Raw genomic sequence first — 26165 nt, forward strand, 5'->3', positions numbered from 1 at the left:
TACGAGCTTCGAGAGATCGAATCGGATCGCGTTTCGTCGGTCACTGGCAGCTGGAAGCACTTTTTGCAACTTTCTCCTTTCGCTCGGACGAGCCACGAAAATAGCGGCGTGGGCTCGGGCCGCGCTCGAGCCCGTCAAATCTTTATTTCTTAAAATGATAATCGTTTCGAACCCGTCGACCTCCTGTAAAAATTTACCCGATAGAGCACTCCTTTCCTCCTTTTTCGCTGTTCTAATTCAATATTCAGACATTTAACAAAAAAATGTGATTTAGATACATTCTGTTATTTCGTACCAAATAGTATTATCTGCAATACTATTATTATCGTATTCAATACAACAGTGGTATGTACATCAATCAAGAAACCAGGTTACCGTTCATAGTATCTGCAAGGTGTGGAAAATTTAGTGAAAACAATATTTCGTTATTTTCGACAATCCAATTATTAGATTATAAATTTATAATAATAAAAATATAAATATAAAAACAGAAATGAAAAAAGCTTTAAATTCCTTTTTCTTGGAACTTCATTAGTTGTACATATCTCAGTGTTGAATTAGAGCAGCGATTTGTAGTATTGAACAGTTACTTATGCTATGCTACACTCGAATTTTCAACGGTTTCTCAAATAGAAACATTATCAAAAACAATGGTGTGTCGAAAGTTTTTGGGATTACACCACGGTAAATTGAATCGCTACCACCGAGATGCCATTCGAGTGCAACGGGTTAAGTCCGAATAGATTCAGAGCTCGGATTGCTACACCCTAAACAATTTACGCACAATTGCACCCTGGTAATTACGTTATCGGCATTCTTCGTATTCGTTTGAATCGCGACAGTGTCAATCTCGACGAAATCTTGACGGCCGCGGCTGCGAAACGCGCTGCTGATTCCCAACCGCAAACGACTACCTTGATTTTATAATCTAATCTCCGAGGATGATTCGCCGCCCATTTTCTCCCTCTTTGCGACAGCGGCGCTTCGTGCACCTGCAGCGAGTCTTCGCAAATCGCAAAATCATCGCAATCGTCGTAGCTGGAAAGATCTCGATCCGCGAAGTTGAATGTATTGGAAACGAGCACATTGTCCAAACGAGCGCTGAAGTTTTCATTGATGAGACTGTGCTCGTAAGAATTCTCGAGAATTTTCAAGAATTTCCAAGAATATTGAAGAATTCTCTGCTGAATTCCGAGAGTTGTTTCGCGCGTCCCAAACTCGGCGATTCGCGACAAAAGATTTGCGAGTCGGAGAGACGTAATTTGCATGCTGTCGGTTGGTCGCCGATCGCGCCGCTAAAAGGGGTGAAGATAAATCGACAAGGTGGTCGATCGAAAGCCGCGACACTGTCGAACCAAACCGATAATCGAATGCCGTGTTTACGATCGCCAATGGTTCGCGAGACTTTTCGTTTCGACGGGATTCCGATAAGAAGGCCGACGAAACGGTCGCGTCGGCACCTTAAAATTCTAGTAACAACACCTTGCCCGCCGCTTATTAGCCGGAACTTCGACGACGGCCAAGGAGACGGGCCGACTTTATCATCCATCGAGGCCCGATGCTGCACCTCGTTCGATGATTTCACGAGCAGGCATTGATCGATGAAATCGGGCGACCGCTGAACAATCTCGACGAGCATTCCGAAAAAACAGGTTGTCGAGGTACACGTCGGTTGCTTTCGCATAAATTTCACAGTTTCAACTACATTGTTTTTTTTTTTTCAATAACGCATTTATTTCAGCTGAAAATATTGCATCCGACAAGTTGTCGAGCTCGCGGCCACGTTCTTTGGCTCAACGACCTAACCTTTTAGAATTTTACGCGACCCGACGCGGCGGAAAGATCGCGCGGTTTCGTCGGTGCAGAAACCGCGATCTTTTTACAATGCCGCAACAATCGGGTGTCCAGAGGCCCAACGGATCGTTGTTTTTTTTTGTCTTTTTTTTTTAATCGCAGCTTAACACGCTATATGCGGGAAAGGTGTAGATACTTTTAAAAAAAATTTAATTTCTTTTTAATTTCGTTATACATTACGAAGGAGTCCCTCTGTGAAATCCGAGAAATCCTCGTTATATACTTGTTATCGAAACCTTATATTTTCGGTATTCCAAATGTTAAATGTTTTCGAAACGCGGATTTGTTCAAAATTCACTGATTTCCCCCCGTTGGGCGCGAGTTAAGCTCGATCTCTGACCCGCAGATAGTGTGCTAATGAACATGAATTTAATTCTTCCAAAAGGACGTATGTACATAGTTTCAAAATGTCAGCTGAATGGTCAGCAAAAATTAGAATTATCCCTGCGTCGATCCAATAGCCGACAGAAATCTGAACGGACATGTCGACGAGGTGGACACCCCCGTTTCGAATCGCCGCGGTAAATTGTCACCATCATTCAGCATTCGTTAGGCCAGACGATGATAGAAATCGACATATTCGATGAACGCGATAACTGATGAAACCAGAGCCACGCGAACGATGTTAAACGTTCGCGGCGTCTGGCGCACCTGCGGTCTTCCTAACGGCTATTCGTGCAATATATTAATAAGATTACGAGAACTCAATTAAATAAATAAAAACAAACGTAGAAAATGATTAACGCCGAGACGTATGTACAACCGATATAATCAGTGAGCGAACAATCTTGAAGCGTTAGTAGAACCTGGGACGCGTTCACCGGGCTCCGCAGTCCGCCGGCGAATAAAATTGAATCGTTCCGCGTAAAATAAATTCCGATGCGAGTTCGTGGATGCTCGGCTGCTCGACCTGTAATTTCGCTTTAAGCATCGACGGAATGTCGCGTTTGCCATTAATCGGCGATTTAACGGGCGGAATGAACGGCCGCTCGATACTCGAGCCGTACTCGAAGCGGAGCCTCGTGAAATTATTGTCACGGGGGACCCGGTGAACGCGTCTGGAATTCCGAAAGCATTCGGAGAAAGTTTAAATAAATCTTAGTGGAAGATTCGCGAATGTTTAGAAACGTAAGAGCCACTATTACTTACGACTTACGGGGTACGGGAAACGAAAATTACGAACGCTGTCTTTCTCTCTCTCTCTCTCTCTCTCTCTCTCTCTCTCGCCGAGTTCGTGCGACGTTCTAATTGTAAGCAACGTCGACGGTTTTGTTTTCCGAAAGTTTCAACTTTTCAATTGTCAAAACGAGACCACGGTATTCCTCGTTCACTCTCGCTCTCAGCCGTTTCTCTTTCCCTCCACCGGCTAGAATGAAATGCAGCTCATAGCGAATAGTATAGTCGAGAAAATAAATTATGCAAAGGTGGGATAGATGACGCATGCGCTGCGAGTCCCGCACAGCGGCGTGGCGCGCCTTTGTCCGATCGTAGTTCAGAATTATGTATAACGTTCACGCGCGATAGACGCGCCACGCCGTTGCGCGGGACTCCTGCGCATGCGCCGCCTGCCCCCACCCCTTGCGTAGCCTCTTTTCGTGACTACACTAACTAAGGAAGTTTGCGAACTCAAAAATTCGGAATATTCTGAAACTTTGTACACAAGTAGCGCAGGCCCCCAGTGACACAAAACTATTTTTTCTTAGTGCTAAATTCCACTTTGAGGTGGTGAAATCAACCTCCAAAGTTTTGGCATTTTTTGTTCTTTTTTTGTCTGCATAACTTCGTAATGCTAAGAGATACGACAAAGATGGCCAGAGATAAATTGTGCAACTTTTTATGCTCTAGAACCCCATTTATGTAAAAAAAATATACAAATCATTTATATAACCGTAAATGATAGAAACGATTGTTTATATTTCATTTTGAACGATCTAACGAAATGTAAAATAAAAGAATTTTTTGTTCGAGTAATTGTCATAAATAATTAGTTATCGTTACACGTTTACATCGTTACCATCTGCGTGTAACGATAATTAATTATTTGTAACAAATGCTTGAACAAAAAATTCTCTTATCTCACATTTCGTTAGATCGTACAAAATGAAAACTTTTTCGTACGGAACAATCGTTTCTATCATTTACAGCTATATAAATAAATAAAAGCAATTATTTATTTTAAAAAAATTGCACGATGAGAACAGTTTTTTGTAAGCAGCACGAAGTTACGCAGAAAAAAAGTACAAACCTTCGAGAGTTGATTTCACCACTTTAAAGTAGAATTTAGCACTGACAAAAAATAGTATCGTGTTACCGGGTACCAACGCCGCTTGTGTACCAAGTTACAGAATGTTCGGAATTACTGAGTTCGCAAGCTCTTCTCTAGGGAGGATTAGGATCGTTGTTACCTTATGCTTAGGCCTTTAGACCCGTTTCACACGAAGCTGTTACTATTGTAATCCGCTAGTAAGCCGCGGATACGTGTATCGCGACGCACGCGTCCTCGTGTGAACGAGCCCATGGGTTTCAGAGGAATGCCGTGTTTGCTCTGACCAATAGTCGGGCCTGATAAACGCGAATTTCCTTCGTATTTTCGAAAGGATATTATAATTACTATTGTTAGTATTCTATGTACGATTCTGCGAAGTTGCGGGAAATGAGAACGAGCGAAAGAAAATTCGCATCCGGTGGCCCGATAGAACAGAACAGAAGGAACAACTCGGCCGATTCGTTTGTTCGGTGAATTTCGTTCCTCTGGGAATTTCGATCGAACCGTTTGTGCGCGCAGTTCTCGTCGCAGTTCACGGCGGAAGACAGCGTTCGTAGATAAAGTTGATCTAACAGGTGGTAAAAATAAACATGAAAATCAAAAGTAAGATAGACAAGAGAATCTCTCTTGGAGTAACTTAGCGACGGCTCACGTGAGCCGCCGGCGTGTCCTACGTGGCTAAGTTGTGCTTACGTGCTAGATCGTTCATGGAACATACAACGTTAATATATCATAGATATATGGGACCAAAATCACCAGAACCAGTCGCGCAAACGTTCTCGCCTCGAGCGATCCACGGTCGTCGTTCCTTGGAGAAACTTTCAGAGAAACCCAGTGCTGGTAGCGTTCGTCGGGACGTCGGAACGGATAAACCTAATCGCGTGTCTCGGGACGATACGGATCGCCTCCTCGCGATCGTTTCGCGCCGCGCTAGCTGAGATTTTCCGGCCCGTCCGGCGGGCAGCGTCGAGCGCGCGTCCGCGAAAGGACGCGTTGCTGATCGACGCCAATTTTTGCGAGCCGCTGGCGCCGTCGGGAAGGCACTTCGGAACTTACTTTGGAAGGCACTGTTCGATTTCTCGATCCAGGGGCGTCTCAGAAGATTCCGTCTGAGACCGGTCGTTCCTACGCTTCGCGTCGAAGGGACGCGACGCATTGAGATTACCCTAACGTCGCTTTAGAAATGCCAATGTCAGAAACATTCGAGGATCGAGATGGGAACACGGAGTCAGCGAAACGCTCCGTTTTCGAAAATACGCAACTCGCTAGCAAAATACTCTGTGATAAACTTGAGAATACACGCTTCTCGCTAGGAAAACACCCTGTTCGAGATTAGAACGGGTCAAAACGACCGAATTCTTATTTCATAATTCTTTAGATAATATTTTACAAACTTTGAAATACTGTTCCATCGGAAACGTTTGAATAGATCGCTTTGTTCGAGCAAGTTTTGCAATAGAAACCTCGGAGAGGCTACACGAGTTCGATCTTCTCACTGTTGCTCGGTGGATTCGTCGTTTAAACGTCCCGGGAAGGTCCGCAATCTAGAGTAGAAAAATGTGCAAATTCGTTCGTTCCGGACATATAAAAATACACGAGTCGAAAAACTGTACCGCAAACTTGCTGAAAAAAGGAAGGAAAGAACTATCCATCGCGTAAAACTGCTACGCTTGTACTCTGGCTATGAAAAAGATCGGCCGTTATCGTCCGCGCCGAGAAATATTACCGTTTGGGTTTTCGGTGAAAGCCGAATAAAATATGGAACGACGGGACGGATCGAGCAGCAGCGAATGGTTCCGCGCGCTGGATCGTCCACGGACCGTGGATCCGCGGGATCGCGCGGGATCACGCGGAGCTCGAGACACCGGCAACCGGCGCTGGTAAGCAATCTCGAGAACAGAGAAGGAAGAGCGGTTTTCTTCCATTTTTGTTTCCCGGCGGTTCTCCGCCTCGCATCTTCTTAATCATTGTTTCGTCGTTCTCGAAGCAGAGCGTCGCCGCCGCGACGGTAACACTCGAAAACGATCGCGGGACGTACCTCCCGGCATTGGTTTCGAGAGTGTCGATCCTAAATAAAGTCCCTCGAGCCGTTCCAAGCCGCGAGAAACAGCGTCGCGAGCCTGTCGCGCGCGTCCTGTACCAGCGAGGCAGCCGCCGTGGTGCGGTAACGACACGCTGACGTTGCCGCAACGATATATAATACCGATTTAGTGTCAACGCCAGCCTGTCGTCGAATGGCGCGAACGGCCGTTAGTAGTGCTGCAGTAATATTACCGATATTATATCAACGTAGCAACGATACTGGATCTGTTAGCGATACGATATTGCGTTACTTATTGTTAGAAGTTACGTAACGTTACGTTACGTTACGTTACGCTACGTTACGTTAGTACGACGTTAGTGTTAGCTCGTGTATGGTACATTACTGGTGGATCGGAGACGGCGCCGATTGACTGGCTGGTACAGGATCGTCGGCGACGGCTGTTTTCAAACCCTCTTTAGTCGTTTACGGTGTCGTCGAACGCGATTACGATGGTTCAACGGAAGACAAAGGGTCTCGCTATCCCATCTGCATCGTCAGCGTTCCATCGGTCGCGACAGTAAGGAAGCGAAACAATGAATTGGTAACGGCAAAATAGCCGCATGCACCGACCACTTCGAGCAATGTCGCAGAAAACGATCGGCGACGAGTTCGTTGCGTCTCGCTCTGCCACGCGATGCAAACGGGTTAACGCGTTCAACAGCCCCATTCTTACGTAGACTACGTTATCTCGGGAGCTTTAAGAGGGCTTTCGCATCGCTTTTGTTCGTAGCACTCGTTGTCCAGTTATTACTTTTCGTTTGCATATTCCTGCTGCGTTCCCCGGACACCGTACCGATCGACATCGATACCGATGCCAATGCTCCTCTCGACCCAGTCTCGACCGCAGCAGGGTTCAAGTTGTCTTTACCGATACGCGCGATGGACATTCGACAGCGAAAGCGTCGAACGAACGACGAACGGCTACTTTAGATTGAGCAAATAGTGAGCGAGGCGCCGGCCGAGAGACCTCAGGATCGACCAAAATCCGTCTTTGGGACGCGGCTGCAACCATAACGCGGCTCCGCGGCTGTCGCGGTCCGACCAGCCGCTCGCCGCGGCGAAATGGTGGCTCGGGTAACGCGGAATCAACTTAATCTTAAGATAAAGATGGTTTCTATCTTGTATGTTACAGCTGGTTAATTGGGGGCAGAGACAATTGGATGTGGGGGTTCTTCGGTCAAAATTGTTGGGATCGATGAGGAGAAGGAGGAGAAGGAGGAGGCTGGACAGAATTGTTGGGGGGAGGGGGTAAGTGAATATAAGGGTCGCCCAAAACGGGCGTACTAGAGACACCCATCCGCGTCGCGGCGTGATCCGCGAAGGATAGCGAGCCGGACACGGTGGATCGTTTACCATCGACCTCCGTGGCTGATTATCTTTTGACCATACACACTAAACAGAAGACGCAAACATATACAGGCGCACAGGACAGGCACGCAGGTAGGCAAGCAGGCAGGCAGACAGACAGGCAGGCAAACAACAAGCCCGGAACACGGGCGACAAACACGCAGGAGACACGAACGCGTGCGACGCGTGTCTCGACCACAGCTAAATATAGACGAGAAGGAGAGAAGATTCAAAGAAATTACAGGTGAAAAGAAATTTCGGAAGCCCTTTCGTAGCGCGGCTCTCCCTTCGGGACCCGCGGGCTCTCTCAAGGTGATCGGCCGACGACCTTGGCCACCCGGTAATCGCCGCGGAGGCGTTTCTTCACCCTCTCGGCTCGTCGACAATCATCTCCGGACTCCGGACCCGGAGAGAAACGGCGGGCGTGCCTCTCGGTCCCGTGAAACGAGGATTCGCGACAGCGGACCGTTCCCCGGCGCGCTTTTCAATAAATATACTCGGGTGACGCGGACGCAGCTCAGCCACGTCCTGGCACAGCGCGCGCGCGCGCGGCCGCGGTGCCCGTGCGAGCGCGAGCGACCTTTCGTCGCCTTGTTCGCGGAATAAATAGAATAATGATCGGCGAGGCGCGCCGAGGTAACACCCTGGACGGCCGAGTGCCGAGAGTGCCCGAAGGCCGAGCCGAGGCGAGCCGAGACGAGACAAGTCCGAGCCGAGCCGAGTCAAGCCGAGTCGAGCCGGGTCGAGTCCAGTCGATCTCAGCCGATCCGATACCGTTTTAGAGGCAATACGGATGGCAGAACTGATAGACCAGCCTCTGGCTGCGCTCGGTCTTCTTCATGATCCCCTTCTTGTAGTACTGCCTGATGCTACGGCTCAGCTTGTCGTAGTTCATGGCCGGCCGATTCTTCCGTTTGCCCCAGAGCCTCGCCACGCGGACCGAGTCCTCGATCTTGAACACGCCCTTGGCCCGATCCAGCCAGCGAATGCAGGACCCGTGAGCCGCCGGGCTCTGCAGCAGCTCCTTCAGGAACTGCCACAGGTGAATGTGCGAGCCGCCGTTTCGCATCTTGCCGGTCCCAGTGCCGCTCGCGCCGCCGCTGCCGCTTCCGTTCCCGCCGCTGCCCGAGCCCGTCTGCGAGGAACCGCAGTCCTCGTCTTCGTCTGCAAAACAAACCCCAAGAAAAACAAACTCCAGTTACCCTTACGCAGCGGCGCCGAAATCCTCGTGTACTCTTTGCTTCCGGAACACTTCGGATTCTCTTCGCTTTCGTCGTTGAGCGAGTTTCAGGGAATCATGTCGCGCATGGGGTCGTAGAAAGAGAGCGTTTCGGGGATAGTGGGGCAAGGGATGGTATGGTCACAATTAGTTTATAAACAAACAGTAGGTCGGGCGTGGATCGACAGGAATGAAGAGTGTCGAGTCCAAGGCGTAGTCGGAGAGTATTTTGTCATAATTATGACAAAATATGGACATAGGGCATGAAGCGCGATAGGAAATGCATCTAAGAAACCTGCGCTGGATGTGTTCTAGTAAAAGTTGGCATTTTTGGAGAGGCGGCCAGATTTTTTCAGTATTCCACTGTACAGTCTTTTAAACAGAATTTAAGACGTATTACTTAATCCTCGGATGGCGGTCCACTTGGACCCAGAGTTGCAAACATTCTATTTAAATTAATTTAATTTGTGACAGTCGTATGTGTAATTATGAACTATTAATATTAAAATTAATAAGAGGTTTTACTTTGGTCTCAACGAAGAAGTTTTGATAATACACAAATGAAAATTAATCGTAAAGATTTGAATGGATCTAAGTGTGGCTACCATAAATGCTGAAAAATGGCCGCCGTCCAAAGGTTAATATCATTTTGCAACGTTATTATAGTGCGTAGAATTTCATCATATTAATTTAAGGAATTGCGTATCTTCTTCTTTTTTTACTTATTTGATACACTGTATCGAGTCATTTCAAACGTGTCTGTACTTTTATAGCTTACAAATAAATGGCGCTTCCATATTCAACCATAGGACGAACAAGAGAGATATGCAGAGGGCGAATGATTGCGATGTCAGAAAATAATGAAGAGGTGCGAAAAATGGAGTCAAGCGTTTTAAAAGCAGGCCCAGCAATATGCTGTAGGTGATAGTGAAGGTATAAGGTACTAGAGAAATAGATGCCAAGATGTTTTAAAATGAATTGAAAAATAGTAAAAAACTAATTGAAAATTAGTTAAACATGAATTGAAAATGAATTGAAAAATAGTTAAACATGAATTGAAAATGAATTGAAAATAAATGAATTGAAAAATAGTAAAAAATGAATTGAAAATTAGTTAAACATGAATTGAAAATGAATTGAAAATAAACGAATTGAAAAATAGTAAAAAATGAATTGAAAATGAATTGAAAATGAATTGAAAATGAATTGAAAATTAATTGAAAATTAATTGAAAATAAATTAATTCAAAAATTAATTGAAAATAAATGAATTGAAAATTAGTTAGACATGAATCGAAAATGAATTAAAAATAAATTGAAAATTACTTAAACATGAATTGAAGATTAATTTAAAAAGAATTAGAAATTAATAAAAAAATGAATTGAAAATTAATTGAAATCAATCGTAGGCTGATCGTGAATACGAGACTCGAGGCTCGAAGAGCGACTCACCATCGGAGAAGTCCACGCTGCAGGACGAGCCTTTCACAGTGACGTTGGTTGCGTTTCCAATCGCGGACGAGCCTGTCGAGTTGTTTGGGGTTTGAACGACGCCAGCGGGACTCCAGGAAGCCGCCAACGTGTTGCGCGGCGATTCTTCGACGGCTGCCTTCCAAATTTCCAGCTGCGCGTGCAACATGCTTCCGCACTGAAACAACAAACGAAGAATGTCATCGATCTATCGACTATGCGGAAAATTTCAATTGAACCGTTCCAAAGTTCTTCCAGCACATACAGTACGAACGTTTTACATACACCCGCAATCGGTAGAAAAGTCTGTGTTGAAACACCTTGCAACTCTTCGGCTGCAAGACTGGGAGATTTCATCGAATTCAAATATCTGATTTTACGCACGCGGTTTTGCGAATCCTAATAAAATTAGGAAAATTCGATAGATTCGGGTGAGAACGAATTTTTAAATCCGCGCGAACGAATTTTTAAATCCGAGCAAATTGTTTCGCCGCGATGCGGCAATCAAAGCGATACAACGGAATAACGTTTTTCCAAATTGGATCGAGCGACTCCAATTTCTTTCAGATTTTTTAAAGACCATCACCCATTTTTTGAAATCTCAAAAACTACAATTGGATGGAACGACGAAAATAATTTTAAGAATGTAACAAAATTTTAGACTCCCGGTAACTGTCTGTGTATGCAAAACGTTTTAGCGGCGTCGATAGACGTTACTATGAATATATGTATATATGATTATAATAATAAATAGAATTAATTAAAGATCGCGAAGATCGCGAAGATCGCAGTTCTTGCGTTCTTCACTTTTGTTATCGTTCCAATCGATTACAATTTATGCAAAAAAAATATTGCCGCGCATCGTCCAATAGCGTCAACATCCGAAACAAATTGTAGCCGTTTGGTCGAGTTCGATCGAAGTTTCAGGAGGCGTAGGCGGATTTTTTCAATTGAATGCACGATAATAGCACACGCAACAAATCGGTCGAAACGAATCGCGCGAGCTAAATGGCGAATATTCGTGGTGTCGCGCGAGCGGTCCTCGGGTTTCGGGACCGAGTCGTTCACAGTTTACGGAGATTCTACGAGAACGATTACAGATTACACTTTGTTCAATATTCATGAAAGAGGATCAGGGTAATGCGTTCGCAGGCCTCGGTACCGTGCGTTTACGAAAACGACGTTATCGCGAATGACTCCATACAGACTTCATTTGCATGAATACCTGTCCCCTCGGTACAGGTAGGACATTCCGCAAATGTGTTCGGTTACTTCGCGGCGGCTGGCATTCGGCGGTAAGAGGAGACTGCTGGAAAGGAGAGAAGAGGCCGGAGATAATAAAGTAGATAAATTTATCATACCCGAGGATTAATAATACCCTGTCGGAGTTCTCTGGTAATGTAAAACAATTAAGCCGCTTGGCAACGGCCACGGCAACGACAACGGCAACGGCAACCGAGCGGCCTACGGAAAGATGCGTTTCAATGAAAAGATGCGCGGTCACTTGATGCGATACGAACGAATCGAGCGGCACGAGCGCGGTCGCAAAATTTTCGTTAATTAATTGATACACGTTTCTCAAGCAGGCTGTCCATCGTTACACGAATGTCCGATCCGTCGCCATTCAGAGACAAGCGTGTTTCTAACGGTTTCAAACTTTTTCATTCGTAGGAAATTAAGCTGCTGTACGTTTCTGCAGTTTATAAAGTAACAGCAAACTAATATATACAGGGTGTCCCAAAAATGTCTCGCAATCCGAGAATGGGAGGTTCCTGAGATAATTTGAAGTAAGTTTGTCCTTGGCGAAAATGCAATCCACGGCTTTGTTTACGAGTTATTAACGAAAAAGAGTGACCAATGAGAGGTGCGCTCATTGGCTCGGCCGCCAAACGCTGGGCGAGCTCGCCTCTCATTGGTCAATGTTTTTCGTTAATAATTCGTAAACGAAGCCACGGGTTGCATTTTCGCTAAGGAAAAACTTACTTCAAATGATCCTAGGAACTTCTCATTTCCGGTTTGCGAGACATTTTTGGGACACCCTTTATGTATTTAGCGTTTATTACTGCTATTAGAAATTATAGTTTAAAACGAAATGCTCGTGTTCACTGGTACTGTCTCGTAAAAAAAATATGTTTATTAGACGGCTCGCGAGGAAGGTCTTTACCGAACGAATTCTCAGGAAAAAGTGGACCCCACAGTTCGAGCATCGAGAATCAAGCATCGGCACCTTTCGACACTTCCCTATCTTTATTGTGAAGACGATTCGATGAACGTTGAATTCGTAAATGTAAGTCAATGGGAGCGTTCAGACGGCAATACGGTAATGTGATACTTCTCCTCGTCTCGAACGATGTATCGCATACGCGTGTCGCGATACACGAGCATCTACGTGTGAAACGGGTCTTAGAATTCCAACGACGGAGCTGTTGTCGTTGCGCCGCGCCGCAGTAGAAGAGAAAGCGTCTAAAGACGCAACACAGACAGTCGCGAGCAATCCAGTCAGTCGGCTAGCCAGCATTGCGGCAGTCAGGCAAAGTAGTCAGCCAACCAACCAACCAGCCAGTTATGCGAGCTCCGATTTTGTTAAAGGCTTTTGGGGAGCAAGACTGAAATAGATATATTTGCGACATTTTTGTGTTTAACGAGGGGTGATCTTCCGATACTCCTCCGACTAATAAATAATAATTTGTAGATCTAATGTTCATCTATACATTAGTATTGCGATATTTTATAAGAACTTTTCGTTTATTTTTATAGTTATTTTTAAGTTCCGCTATAATTCTGTATGCCTTATAAATAAACACTTTACAAACAAACAAACCAGCCAGTTAGTCAGTCAGCTAACCAACCAACCAGTCAGCCAGCTAGCCAGGCATTCAAGCAACTGAGTTGACCTACTTTTCGATCGTTCCTGCTGGGCAAATAGCGCGTCCATCGTCCGCGCACTGTCTGCAGTGCGCGCACGTGCGCTAATCCTGCTGCTGGTGGAAGCTGCGCAGGGCAGCGACGCGACGCGACGGGCCAGGAGACGATGGAAGTGGGAAGAGGGGACGAGGAACACTCCAACGAACGCACTTTATTGTTAGATGACTGCGCTACGACCGTGACTGCACAGACTGGACTACAGGCTGCACACGTGGCAGACGACGCGACTCGTAAGTCGCCTAGGATTTCTGCTTGCGACGTGAAAATTGTAACGCGAATCGAGTTCTAGTCGTCGGAAAACGGTGCATTCGAGTCGTTGCGCCGGCGGAATGGGGCAAACGGTGGAAGCGGGAAAAGGTGAGGAGGATCTGCCGGTACCCGTTTGCTTTTCCGTCTTCTCGGAAGAGCCTGTGGCAGCTGCCTCCGGCGCTCGCCAGCAGATGGACACCTTTCCCGTAACTACCTGATTCATCACTGATACGTATAACGTCCTTAATCGTTCTTCCGATATCTCCGCATCTAATGCAGGGCCCGCATAGATTGTACGGATCTTTATGCAAAATGAAAGTTTCCAACATCGATATCAAGAGATAAGAATTTGATAAGAATGCACCTTCTTGTGTTAATAGTTTTAATTATTTTAAAAATAGTGTAGTATCGTAATTTAGTGGGTACGTTTAGGACGAGGAGGAGTGTTAGGCTTAGGAGACCGTAGTTTTAAGACTTTGTATTTATGGTAGGCAATAAAAGAGAAACGTTGGCGAAGGCCGGGTCAGATGGGAAAAACCCTTGGCGACGGAGAGCCGGCGGATGCGATTGTCACGTTTTTGGAAAAGGCAGGCAGTGTGTCGAAGGAGCGTGTTTGGAGTGGTCAGAGTGTGTTCGAGAGTCGTCGAGTGAGGAGCGTTGCGAGTTGTAGAATTAAGTGAAGTAGTTGTAATCCTAGTTGTAGATACGGTACGCGATATTTCCTGTTTTCATCACGTTTAGTCCTTTCCTAATCAATACATATTCTATATTGTTTAAATATTGAACAATTTCTACAATAGCATGCTGCGTTCTTCTAGGCTTTTAATGTTCTTCCAGTCTATTAACCTTTTAGGCACGACGCGCCACTATAGTGGCTTCCGCGGATATCATCTTTTAGAACGACACGCCACTATAGTGGCTTTCGCGGATGTCATCTTTCAGAACGACACGCCACTATAGTGGCTTTCGCGGATGTCATCTCTCTGGACGACGCGCCACTATAGTGGCTTGCTCTAGTAGCTCACTCGCTCATCATATGAACCAAATAATCGTCTTCATATGCATTGTTTCACACTTCTTTTGTCTTCACATCGATTTACAACAGTCTACAGGGTGTCCGAAAAATGTCTCGCAATCCGGAAATGGCGGGTTCCTCGGATCATTTGAAGCAACTTCTTCCTATACAAAAATTTTCTCCGAGGCACCGTTAACGAGCTATTAACGAAAAACAGTGACCAATAAGAATCGAGTACGGCTGACGCGAGGCGACCCAGTCAACCAGCGCACGAAGCCCAGTTCCGCTCATTGGCTCGGTCGCCTCGCGCCAGCTGAGTTGGGATTCGACCGCCTCGACCGCTGGCGCCGTTGGCTCGGCCGACTCACGCCAGCTGAGCTGGGATTCGACCGCTCGACCGCTGGCGCCGTTGGCTCGGCCACCTCGCGGCAGCTGATCTCTGTTCTCACTGTTTTCCGTTAATAACTCGTTAACGGTGCCTCGGAGAAAATTTGTGTAAAGAAAAAAGTTGCTTCAAATGGCCTGAGGAACCCGCCACTTTCGGATTGCGAGCCATTTTTGGGACACCCTGTATATGCAGACAGAATATACAGTATCAGACTCTGCCGTCCAGAGAAATAGCCTCGCGCAGAATTCAGCCGTACCTAAAAGGTTAATGTTCTTCCTATTTGTGTTATTATGTTACCATTTCTCGCTGGCGGGACCAGGAAACTCTATCGGCAGTCGACAAGGATGCTGAAGGATTCCGAATACAATTTCGTCGATTATAAGTAGAGCGTGCTCGGAATGCGTGGAAGAAAAACGTATTTCCATTGAGCACGCGTGCGCGCCGATTTGTCGCCTTCGATCCGAAAACGCAGAGCGATCGGAATATTTTTAATTAGTCACGCACCGCGCGTCGTTTCTTTCCGCACCTGACCTTAATCCAGCCGAGTCCCTGGCCGAGCGGCGCGCGGCATTTATCAATTACGTCTAACGAGAAAGTAGCGTGTAATCGCTCGCTCGGTTGCTCGGAAAGCGTTGCTGCCTCGCCGCGTAGCGAGGCATGCGAATCATTTGCATATTTTTCACTCGGAAGCCTTACCTTCCCACGCGAGCTCGGTACGTCGTGCTCGTGGAAGATGCCGGACGACCGACGACCGGCGATCGAGGCTAATGCCGGTCGAACGGTCTCAGAGATCGGCCGAAAGCGCGGACGGTCCGAATCACGGGCATGTATATTAAGTCGTTCGGGAAATCGGAGTGCAACCGACGCAAATTGCAGACTCCCGTCGGGTCGACGCGCGCGGACCGGCGTTACGCCGCGAACAGTTTTTCTCTGGCGGGACAATCGGGTGGCGTACGATCGAAATAAAGACGCGGGGCGCCCCGTGTAATTTCAGCCGCAATTCCCGGTTATGTCCGTGGCTCGTGGCAATGGGAACCGGCACTGGCACCGGCACCGGCGTGCCGGCGATCGCTCCGGAGTCGGATTCCCACTATGTATTGCGGGCCGCGCGCCGCTCCGGCTCGTAAGCCGAATATCCATGCCCGTAACGAATGCGGGATACGTTAATGACTTCTTCGGGTGTTCGCGACCGCTACGAATTTCTTCGACCTTTGACTCGCGCCGCGCCGTTCAATTTCTGGCCAAGTCCGCGCGCGTTGCTCGCCTAGCAACCGCCTCTCTCCTGTCTGGCTGCTCATGAATTATGATCCGGAGCATTAAGGGATCCGGGATAACTAGATCGATATCGAGCGATTTATGCGATCCACCAGGGAACGAACTGTCCTGAGAAATTCAAACTTTTACGTCCTGAATAGAATAGATGCGAGAGTCGGATGAATTATACATGGACGGTCCTGTCTTAATTGTTCTAGGCCAATCCGCGTTAATATTTCACTTCGTCGCCGTCCCTGGGAAACGCTGATCTCTCCGATTTTTATGGGGAATATTTATTTTAGAGCGTTGAAATAATTCAAGGTACGCTTGAAAGCTGATTGGATTGTATAGCGTGGAAGGAAAAATGAAAAATCTAACGTACAAACGAATCAACAAAAGTAGCCCGTACAAGTTATACGCGTTAATGTGCATTTTGGCTTCAGTTATGGGGTAAGTGTACCGGTTGCGGGGCCAGTGCACCTTTTCTGGTCGTCGGTATTATTATTTATACCTTCCTATGTGAAATTAGCAACAATTCCCAGAGATCGACTTAACTTCGAACTATTGGGTTGGCAACTAAGTAATTGCCATCGAATTACCACTTATTTCGATCCCTGGACAACTCCCTTCGTGGTAAAACTTTTAACGATGATGACGCTGTAAAATCTCACTTAACTCAGTTTTTGGCCGAAAGGATCAGACTTTCTACGTGCGTGGAATTTTCAAGTTGTCAGAGAGATGGCAAAAGGTCATCGAACAAAATGGAAAATACATTACAGTTTAAACTTCGTTCCAAGTAAAAAAAATTTTTTATTTCATTGAACAAATCGGCAATTACTTAGTTGCCAACCCAACAGTAAATACATATATTGTTTCTAGGGAATATATACGTATTAATTCTATAATATTATTAATATTAATTATTATTATAGTTATATAATAATTAATTAATTATTAGAATATTATTAATAATTCATTAATTATTAGAATATTATTAATAACTCATTAATTATTATATAATATTATTAATAATTCATTATATTATATAAATAAAAGAGGAAGCAAAAAGATTGACGAAAAGCGATCGATCTTGCTTCCAGCCGCGCAAACGTCTGAAAATATGAACTTTTCCGCGGCTCCGGCAAGTTTGGAACGAACGGCGAAGACGGCTAGAGCCTCGCTTAGGAATTTGAAAGGGATAGTGCATCGACTCGCTTGTCGCGGAGGGAAATAAAGCGAGTAGGATCCCACCGAAGGCCGTGCAAACGAGGGAAGAATCTACGAAATTATAGATAGCGCATAACCGCGAGCATGCTCGTGATTCCATGTTACGGGGACTGCCGTAGCGCGCACCGCGCGGCGCAGTATAATTATCCAATTACAAGACGTAAAGCTGAATCCATTATGCATGACTACCTTAACCCCGTACGCGCCGATGCGCCGACGATGCGCAGGCATTTTGTTCGCCATTAATTTCTATTGCATTCGGTACGTACGATTTCAAGAGACAGGGATCGTCTGCCGATATCGCTTCCCTACGAACTAGACCGTTACTCCTCGCCGGCTAGGCGTTTGCATTGCAAAATTCTGCCCGGTCCCATCGTGGATCGGGAATCGGGACCATTATCCGGTCGATCCGTTCGATACATTACCGAACGAGTTATTATCCTGTTCCCCGTGCTGGATGGACGCCAACCGTTAACCCTTTCGGTACGAGCGCGTTGGCCGCCGTGACACTCCCACTGTACGGGGTGCCGCGTCGAAAATGCGCACATAACGCAGGGTCAGTCCACTTTTGCACGAAGATTTTCTTAAGCGTTAAGTAACGACTGTGCTTAATCCGTTTCTAAATCTTTCTTTAAATGTTTCCTGTAAACATTCTGTAAAGGGCCTACAGAAATATGGCTTACATGGATGCCAGATGTATTCGGCACTCGTCCATATTGGTCATCAGATGGATGCCGGATATATCCGGCGCTCGTACCGAAAGGGTTAACGGACGACGCTTTTCGGGCATTGCCTAACCTCCGGTCGCAAAACATCCGTTTCGATCGGCGCCGATTTTGGGACCGAGATTACCGGTGACTTGCTTCCGACTTCATCTTCTGGGATTATTATTGAAAATTGTAGAAACGTTTTCGCGAACGATTTTCTTTACCGAGGTAGGTACATGTTATAGTAACTGAACTGCGGATTTTTACAGGAAATAAAAATGATTTGCGTTAACTGCAAGGTCCCACGTGCACGTCTGTTTCTCGCCTTCGACGACCGCGCGAAACCAGCGGTCTGGTAATTAATCGCACGAAATCCGAATAAGAAGGATCTTGCCGTTGTTGCAAAGCAATGTGTATATGTTAATCGCGTTAACATGTGACAGATCGAACGTTAAAATTCACCGATCATTCCAATTTAATACGAGAGAAGTATATGCTAGGTAGCTTGAAGTCAAAACAACTGGTGATGCAATTTAATTCGAAGCGTCACAGGTTGCGCTTGTACGGTAACAAACGCAAATGAAGATATTGTGAGAAATGACAGAAGTTTCGTAGCAATTATGCAAAAGCGGTATAATTACGAGATCGATTAGCTGGAGAAACTTCACGACCTTGGAATCGAAGTCCGATTCGATCGTTTTTATGCGTCGCACAATACATGGTCGGTTTCCATACAAAGAGCAGAAAAAAGTCGGTTTATGCTTAGCCATGCTTAAGCCACATGTTCAATTAAACATGTGTCTTATTATTTACTACGATCTTTATTTACCATTTTCCAATTTTGGACACGGCTATATGGGTTCAAAGTGGCCCATCTCCAAATCATTCTAAATTTATATTATCATCTATAAAATTATTTCGTTCTTTGAAAATAAATAATTTTCTACAGAATTCAACGTACTTGGTATGCACTTAAATTACGCCACAGGACACATTTTTATCTCTTATATTTTTTGAATTGTGTCCAATTGGATATGTTGAATTCTCATTTCATTTTTTAATTATCAGTTCGATTTCGATGATCGCGTTTTGAAGAGCGACGCCATACATATTAATAACAAAATAAAAATTGAGAAATGAGAATAATTATAAATTGTTTTTTTTAAATTATATATAGACTTTTGCTCACATCCGACCCGTTTATGTCGAGTGTGAAGAAACGAATGTTCAAGAGATCGAAAACATTTCTCAAAGAAACAATCGAGAGGATGTTCGATTTAATAGAATCGAATTGAAAACAAAGATTGTATCTTTAAAATATTTGTTTACAATTAGAACACTGCATTTTGTTTACATTATTCTATCCCAACAAAAACCCAAATATACGTACTAGTAATATAAGATGAAAAAGTAAAGCTTAAATATATAATTTTATATATATAGTTTGTTACATATATGCTTTTTCCCCGCTTTCTGTACGGAAACCGACCACCGCGAGTCGGCCGGAAAGACGGCGACGACGACGACGATCACCTATTTCTTCTCAACGATTATTATTTACCGTGGAGCACGCATCGGCGCAACAAGCCTCCTTGTTGCGCGGCGCGGCGCGTCGGTTCGTAAAAAGTATTCGCAAACACTTCCGAGTCTGATATTTCATCCCGGCGACGAGCGTAATCAATACGCGGGAACAATATTTATTAGGAGCCGCGTACATAGTTGCAACACGTAGGAGCGTGCACCGCCGAAAACGTTAAATAATGCACCGACGTCTCTGCTCCGGTCTTTAAACCCGCGTATGAAGCTATCTCGGCGGCAGCCGCATCAAAGCCATCAGTTACATGTGACCAAACATAAATCCACATCTCCCGGCAGCGAAACGTATGAAACGAGATAACAAGAATTAAGTACCGTTTCTCCGTGGCATGGAAGACGAACACAACGAAGGAGTGGGGGGGGGGAGGGGGCGCAGTAGGTTCAACACCAAGCGAGAACCGAGCAAAAACCGAGCGAAATGGATACGAGAAACGTCCGCGACGCGAGAGGCCCCCCCCCCCCCCCGGTTTTGCTAATCTCGCGCGAAGACAAATGGCCGTTTCTAAACATCGAAGCCGCGAGAGTCTTTTGCATTCGCGGCTCGACTGGAATAGTAAAATGCCGGGGAACCGAGCGTCGAGACGGCAGACGTACATAGTTATTTCGTCGTGGAGCCGATCTCGTACTCGGCACAACGGTCCCCGTGCATTCGATCCAGGCATCTCGCAACCGCTTGCACGGTAAAACGATGCATTGAAAAGGCGCATCGGGAGAATCCTGGTCCTGTTAAGCGGCCCGCGAACCGTATTATTACGTCGGATGCGCTTACTCATGCCATCGTTTCGCCCCGTTCGACTACAAGGAAAGAACGTGGACACACACAAACCGCGCTGCCGATTTCCAGGAAATTCACTTTCACCGGACCTTGTCCGCGAGCGTTTCTCGGCTGAGTCGCGTCATTAGTTTCTATATCGACCGCTGCGCGCAGCGTCTCTCTTTCGTTTTCATTTCGTCTCCTCGTCCGCGCTCGCCGCTGGAAAATGGACGCCCGCCATGTATTCGCGGAATCGATCGCAGAACCGATAGCGCGCCGCTGCCGATCGCAAGCGCGCGGCGGAACTGTACGCGCGATCGTCGACCGATGTAAATAAACATCCCCGTTGCTCCTATGCTCCGTTCGTCGAGAACCGGCGCAAAGTATTAAACAGATGCACGCGTACGGCGCGTGATCGGACCGGAGCCGAATCACGATTTTCGAGTGTGAAAATTCACTTCCGCATGAGAAAAAATAGGAAGTTGACTTTCTCAACAATAATTACGCGATATTAACACAATACGGTACGGGCTGTTCGCGCGAAAATTGTTGCGTGTAACGGGCATATTGAAGAGGGGTTCTTACTTTCAACAACGAGAATTGAAGTCTTAACTATTAAGCCTCTTTCCTTAATTAAGTTTCGACTATTTTTAGTTCTGCGACATTTCACGAGCAATACAAAAAGAAATTAACGATTTTTAGTCATCCGGACGGTAATGTGTTAATACGATATTATGACGTTCGCGAAATGTCGGAGAACTAAAAGTGGTCGAAACTTAATAAAAAGAAAGAAAGCTTAATAGTTAAGACTTTAAACTCAACAACGTTGTCGACTGAATCACGTAACGATGTAAATTGAAAAACAAAATCGGTTATGAAAAACCGTTCTTCCACATTTGCTTAATTAGTCTATTACGATCGTATCGCGAAACAAGGGATCTCCGTTGAAGCCAGTGCAACGTTCACTTTTAAGATTTTCGTCCGTCTGGCCTTGCACGCAAGCAGGGTAAATATGTTATATCGAAAACAATGGTGTTATCGCGATGAAACGTATCTATTAAAATATTAATATAATAAACTGATCGATAGATAATATTATATTATATTATATATATAAATGAGGAAATTTTATATTATAATATTATATATTATATATTATATATAATATAATATATAATATATAATATATAATATATAATATATAATATATAATATATATATATATATATATATATATATATATAAATGAGGAAATTTTAAATTATAATATTATCTATATCTTATATATATACATATTATATAGATAATATTATATTATATATATATATATATAAATGAGGAAATTTTATATTATAATATTATCTATATAATATGTATATATATACATATAATATTATAATATAAAATTTCTTCATTTATATATATTATATAGATAATATTATAATATAAAATTGTTTCCTCATTTTTATATTATAATTAAATTTAACAGTGAAAAAAAATTCCAGGGATCATTATAGGGTTATCTTTAATCCTAGAGTTCCTAGAATTTAATTCTAGGATTATCTTTAATCCTAGAGTTTAATTTTTCCCTGAGTAGCCAGGAAGAAAATGCGTTTCGTTTCATTGCATTTCCAAGCAGAGTCGGCTCTGCCGAAACGGGCGCACATTCGTGACACGCCATGTTCGTGTAAACATTTTCATCGTATCTATGATCGTTGATGAAAACGGCGCGCGGCGCGTGCTCGGTGAGAAGAGGTTACGGAAATTATGAAACGAGAAACGTTCTCGCGTCTCACGGTAGCGTCGGCGCGCGAGGTTCGATGGTCGAGTGGTTTTCGTTAGCGTTTCATTGTAAGTAAAAGAAAAGACTCTCGTCGAACGTTTTGCTTCTATCTTTATGCGCTCGATTCGATGCGAGCGTGGAATGCGTTTTCAAGGCTTTCTTGGTTGACCAGTTTCCTCTGGGAAAGTCTACTCTTCCAACCGGATAATTTGTGGGAGAGTGGTCTGGTTCTGGACCAATTGCCATGTTCTTTTTTTTTTGCTTTGGTTTTTGCGCCAACTGCGGTCGAATGAACGAGGCCGTAAGAATTTGTCCGAGACAAGACATCTCGAGCACGGACGTTTCAGTCGAACGAACGGTACAGTAATTTCTCTCGCATTGTCCCTCAGCTTCGATACAAACATGGACCGCTTGGGAGGAGGGGACACGATTATTCGAGTCTCGCGGCTCGTTTTTATAGTTGTGTTGACAATCGGCCGACTGTAAAAACGAGCCGCGAGGCTCGTATAATCGTATTCTCCGCTTCCCAAGCGGTCCATTTTCGTATCCAAGCTGAGGAACAATTTGGCAGGATTTACTGTAGTCGCCGATGTCGTTGCTGTTCGGAAAACAATTGGCGCAAACATTTCGCCACCTGCATTATCGTCTGCAGTAGTTTCACATCAGCGATAACGCCGAACACGAGATCTTTTGTAAATTCTTGGCTGAATGCGAGATAACCTCTTTAGAAAAAACGTCCGCGGCGGCAGTGGCATCGCAGATAACGAGTCTGAGCGTAGCAGGCGGCGGTCGTGATTCATTTATGACTCGGCTGTTCGCATTATTTACCCCGTTGATCGTAAACAAATCTAAATTTATATATCATCGGATGACTCGTCTGTCTCCGTCGCGTTTGAGCGAATAGACCGACGCGATTTCTCATTAGATGTCTATTTATTCCCGTTTATTTCTGCGCGGAAACGTGTTGCATAACACCTCCGATGCTCGACGTTCGATTCTCTTAGGGTTAACGAGCCAAGGACCGGAGAAGGCGGAAGGGTTAGGCCGGCGTAATCGCGGAGGGAGCGAATCGGACTCACCTGAGGTGCACGCTGACAGAATTCCTCCTCGGTGAGCGACGTCAACGTCGCGCCGTCGACGTTGAAGCTCTCCAATGGCACCGAGGGCAACTGCAATTGCCTTCTGGCCCATTGTATCCAGGCGGCCACGTCCGCCGCGCTCCAGCGTCGCGGTTCTGCAACAACACCGCCGATCGAACGTTTTTTACAGGACACTTCAAATTGTTAACGAGAATAGCGAGAGGATAGACACGCAGTAATTTCGGCCTAATTCGTGCTCAAATTGCGCACAAAAATGGACAATTTCGAAAGGAGAGATACGATTGCTCGAGCCTTGCGGCTCACTTTTATAGTTACCGATTGTCGACAACTATAAAAACGAGACGCAAGGCACGAGCAATCGCATCGCCTCTTCCAAAACTTGCCCCCATTTTTGTGCGCGATCTTAGAGAGAAATCAGTATATTCGCGGCCAACGTCGCAAAATTCAAAACCAGCGTACACAAACTGTTCGCCTAAACCAGGGGTGTCAAACTCGCGGCCCGAGATGAACATTTTTGCGGCCCAGTCAATATATCCGACGCAAAGTAAAAATAAAATAGAAATGTGAATTAGAAATTTTGAAAGCAGTCTCGGCTAATAAAATTTCTCCCGAAATAGGAAAGATAGTATCAGAGAAGAGATGTCAAGTATCAGGACGTAAACAATAATTTAACTTTATATATGTGTTTATTACAATGTACTAGTCAAAATAAAAATATTTGTTTCTATGAACATTGATTTTTTTGCGGCCCACCTAAAGTTAAGCATTGTTTATTTGGCCCAAGTTAGCTTTTGAGTTTGACACCCCTGGCCTAAACCGTTGACTCGCGTATTCTGTACCATATTAACAATTTGCATTCGAATGATGACTTTGAGGCAGCTTTAAAATTGTTACATCACGTTCCGAGATAATTTTTATATTATAAAAGCTTAGATGTGAAAAAATGAAAACTCTAATTGTTGTACGAGTCACGAGACTAAATTTCGTGTGCGTAAAATGCACTTTGTCATATAAAATGGGAATACCGTAAGTCAGAAAAATTAATTTAGATTTACAGTTGAAATGGCTTCGAGTGCAAAGGGTTAACAATTGGCTATCAGTTTTGTATCGCAAAAAAAAATGGATTTTCACCCGTACACATATAAACAAATCGTATTAAAATCAAATTAAAATGAATCATCGTCTCGTTCAGCCTACCGATTTCCCTTCGCTTCGATTCGAAATTTTACCGTGCTCGCCGTCCACGTTGACCGCGGGACAAGAAATCCGAGAGATTTCGCAAAATAGTCTTTCACTCGGCTCTTTTCTACTTTCGATTTCGTAACAGAACTTTCTAAGCCGGCAACGGCAACGGCAACGGCAACGAATCGTTCATCAGAATTCATGTTTTTACATCGTGGTCGACACAGTTTCCTCGACGGTTTCGAGGGGAACCAGACCGGTGGATGCGTGGCGGAAGTGTGGCCGGTGACCTTGAGCGGAGCCTCGAAATTTCGTAACGTCGATAACGACGGTGATGACTCGCGGCCGAGCACGATGCGCGAGTTCTCTTAACTTATTCCGAGCATGACATCACGGCACACGCTAATAGTCGAACCGGTCGCTGTCGTGCTCGCTCCTACGTCCACGAAGATAACGTCGAAGCGTCGCCCGCGGCAAGGTAGCAAGAAGGCCTAAGCGTCTAATGGACGCTCGCGGAGCACCTTCTTATTACCGACCGGCCACTATATCTCCACGATTTATATATTTATTATGCCACCATCAGCCGAGTGGCCATTAAGTCTTCTAACGGTACGGAACACTTTTTTTTTCTTCGCCGAGCCTGTGGGACGCGCTGCAAATTACCGTGGGTATAATATTCATGCAATTACGCGGTCTTTTTTTGCCCGCCGCTGATTATGCTCGCGATTTTCGTTCACCGAGGAAACAGTTTACGATCGATCCCTTCGCATGGACGCTTCAACGGCCATCTACCAGTGTTCACAGGAAAAGTAGCTACGCAAGGAGTGGGGGGCAGGCGACGCATGCGCGGAAGTTCCGCGCAGCGGCGTCGCGCGTCTACCGCGTGAACGTTATATTTACGTATTTCATAAGTATAGAATACATATTTATAAAGTAAAAAATAGTTTGTACAATCACATTTAGAGAATTTCCTATTTTAACACGTTGACTGCCACGCGTATTTACAACAAAATCTCCTACAGGCCACCCGTGCCGCTATAGGAAGCGTGCGCCGTTAATTCATATCTGTTTCTGTTCCTGCATGAACAGTTGGAATCTTTGTCGAGTACCGAATGGTATAACTTAAAATCTCTGCCTTTATTTTTTTTTAATAATGAAAAGAGATCGGATTGCCCGGAAGGAGAAGCATAAATAAAATTACATCGTCAGATTCTGATTTGGATACTGATAAATATAATCTTAGTGATAATGAATGTTATGAAGATACTATTGACGAGATTTTACGAGAATTGGTCATGGAAGAAGAAAGAAATGTTGATGATACCGAGGAAGCTACAGTTCAAATAAAAGATACGAAATGGACCGATCAGAGGCACGAGCATATCTGAAAAAACAAACAATTTTATGTCCAAGCTGTCCTGATCAACCTCAACTTTGCAGAGAATGTTTTAATGTTACACACTGCGAATAACTTTTTTAATAAACCATTTTTATAAGAATTCAATAGTTTCATTACCTCCTGTAGAATATTTGTCGAAATATTTTCGGAAATCCTTTGTAAGTAGTCGAATCAGCGTCACCCGAATTACGGGTGACGTGGCCTGACGAGAACTTTTGCTGTCACCCGAATACGGGTGACGCGGCAGTCAACGTGTTAAAACAGAAATAGCAACGAAAATTGATTGGAATTTATTGTTGAACAAATGCAAAAGATATTTCATCGTCGGCAGCTGGAAGTTACTATTTC

At 44.9% G+C, this 26165-nt stretch overlaps 1 protein-coding gene across 4 annotated transcripts in view; it reads right to left on the bottom strand.

The window, feature by feature from the left end:
* Positions 1 to 216: 216 nt before the first annotated feature.
* Ets98B (DNA-binding protein Ets98B) overlaps positions 217 to 26165 on the bottom strand; it is a 104185-nt gene continuing 78236 nt past the window's right edge. For all 4 annotated transcript variants that reach the window (XM_033476396.2, XM_033476393.2, XM_033476394.2 and 1 more), the window contains 3 exons: positions 23216 to 23370; positions 10221 to 10416; positions 217 to 8714 (listed from right to left, as the gene is read on the bottom strand). In XM_033476396.2, the coding sequence (XP_033332287.2) occupies positions 8329 to 8714; positions 10221 to 10416; positions 23216 to 23370 (737 nt within the window). In that variant the 3' untranslated portion in view covers positions 217 to 8328. The remainder of the gene's footprint in view (positions 8715 to 10220; positions 10417 to 23215; positions 23371 to 26165) is intronic.

Source organism: Megalopta genalis, chromosome 6 (genome assembly GCF_051020955.1).
Source record: "Megalopta genalis isolate 19385.01 chromosome 6, iyMegGena1_principal, whole genome shotgun sequence".
Classification (NCBI taxonomy): Eukaryota; Metazoa; Arthropoda; class Insecta; order Hymenoptera; family Halictidae; genus Megalopta; species Megalopta genalis.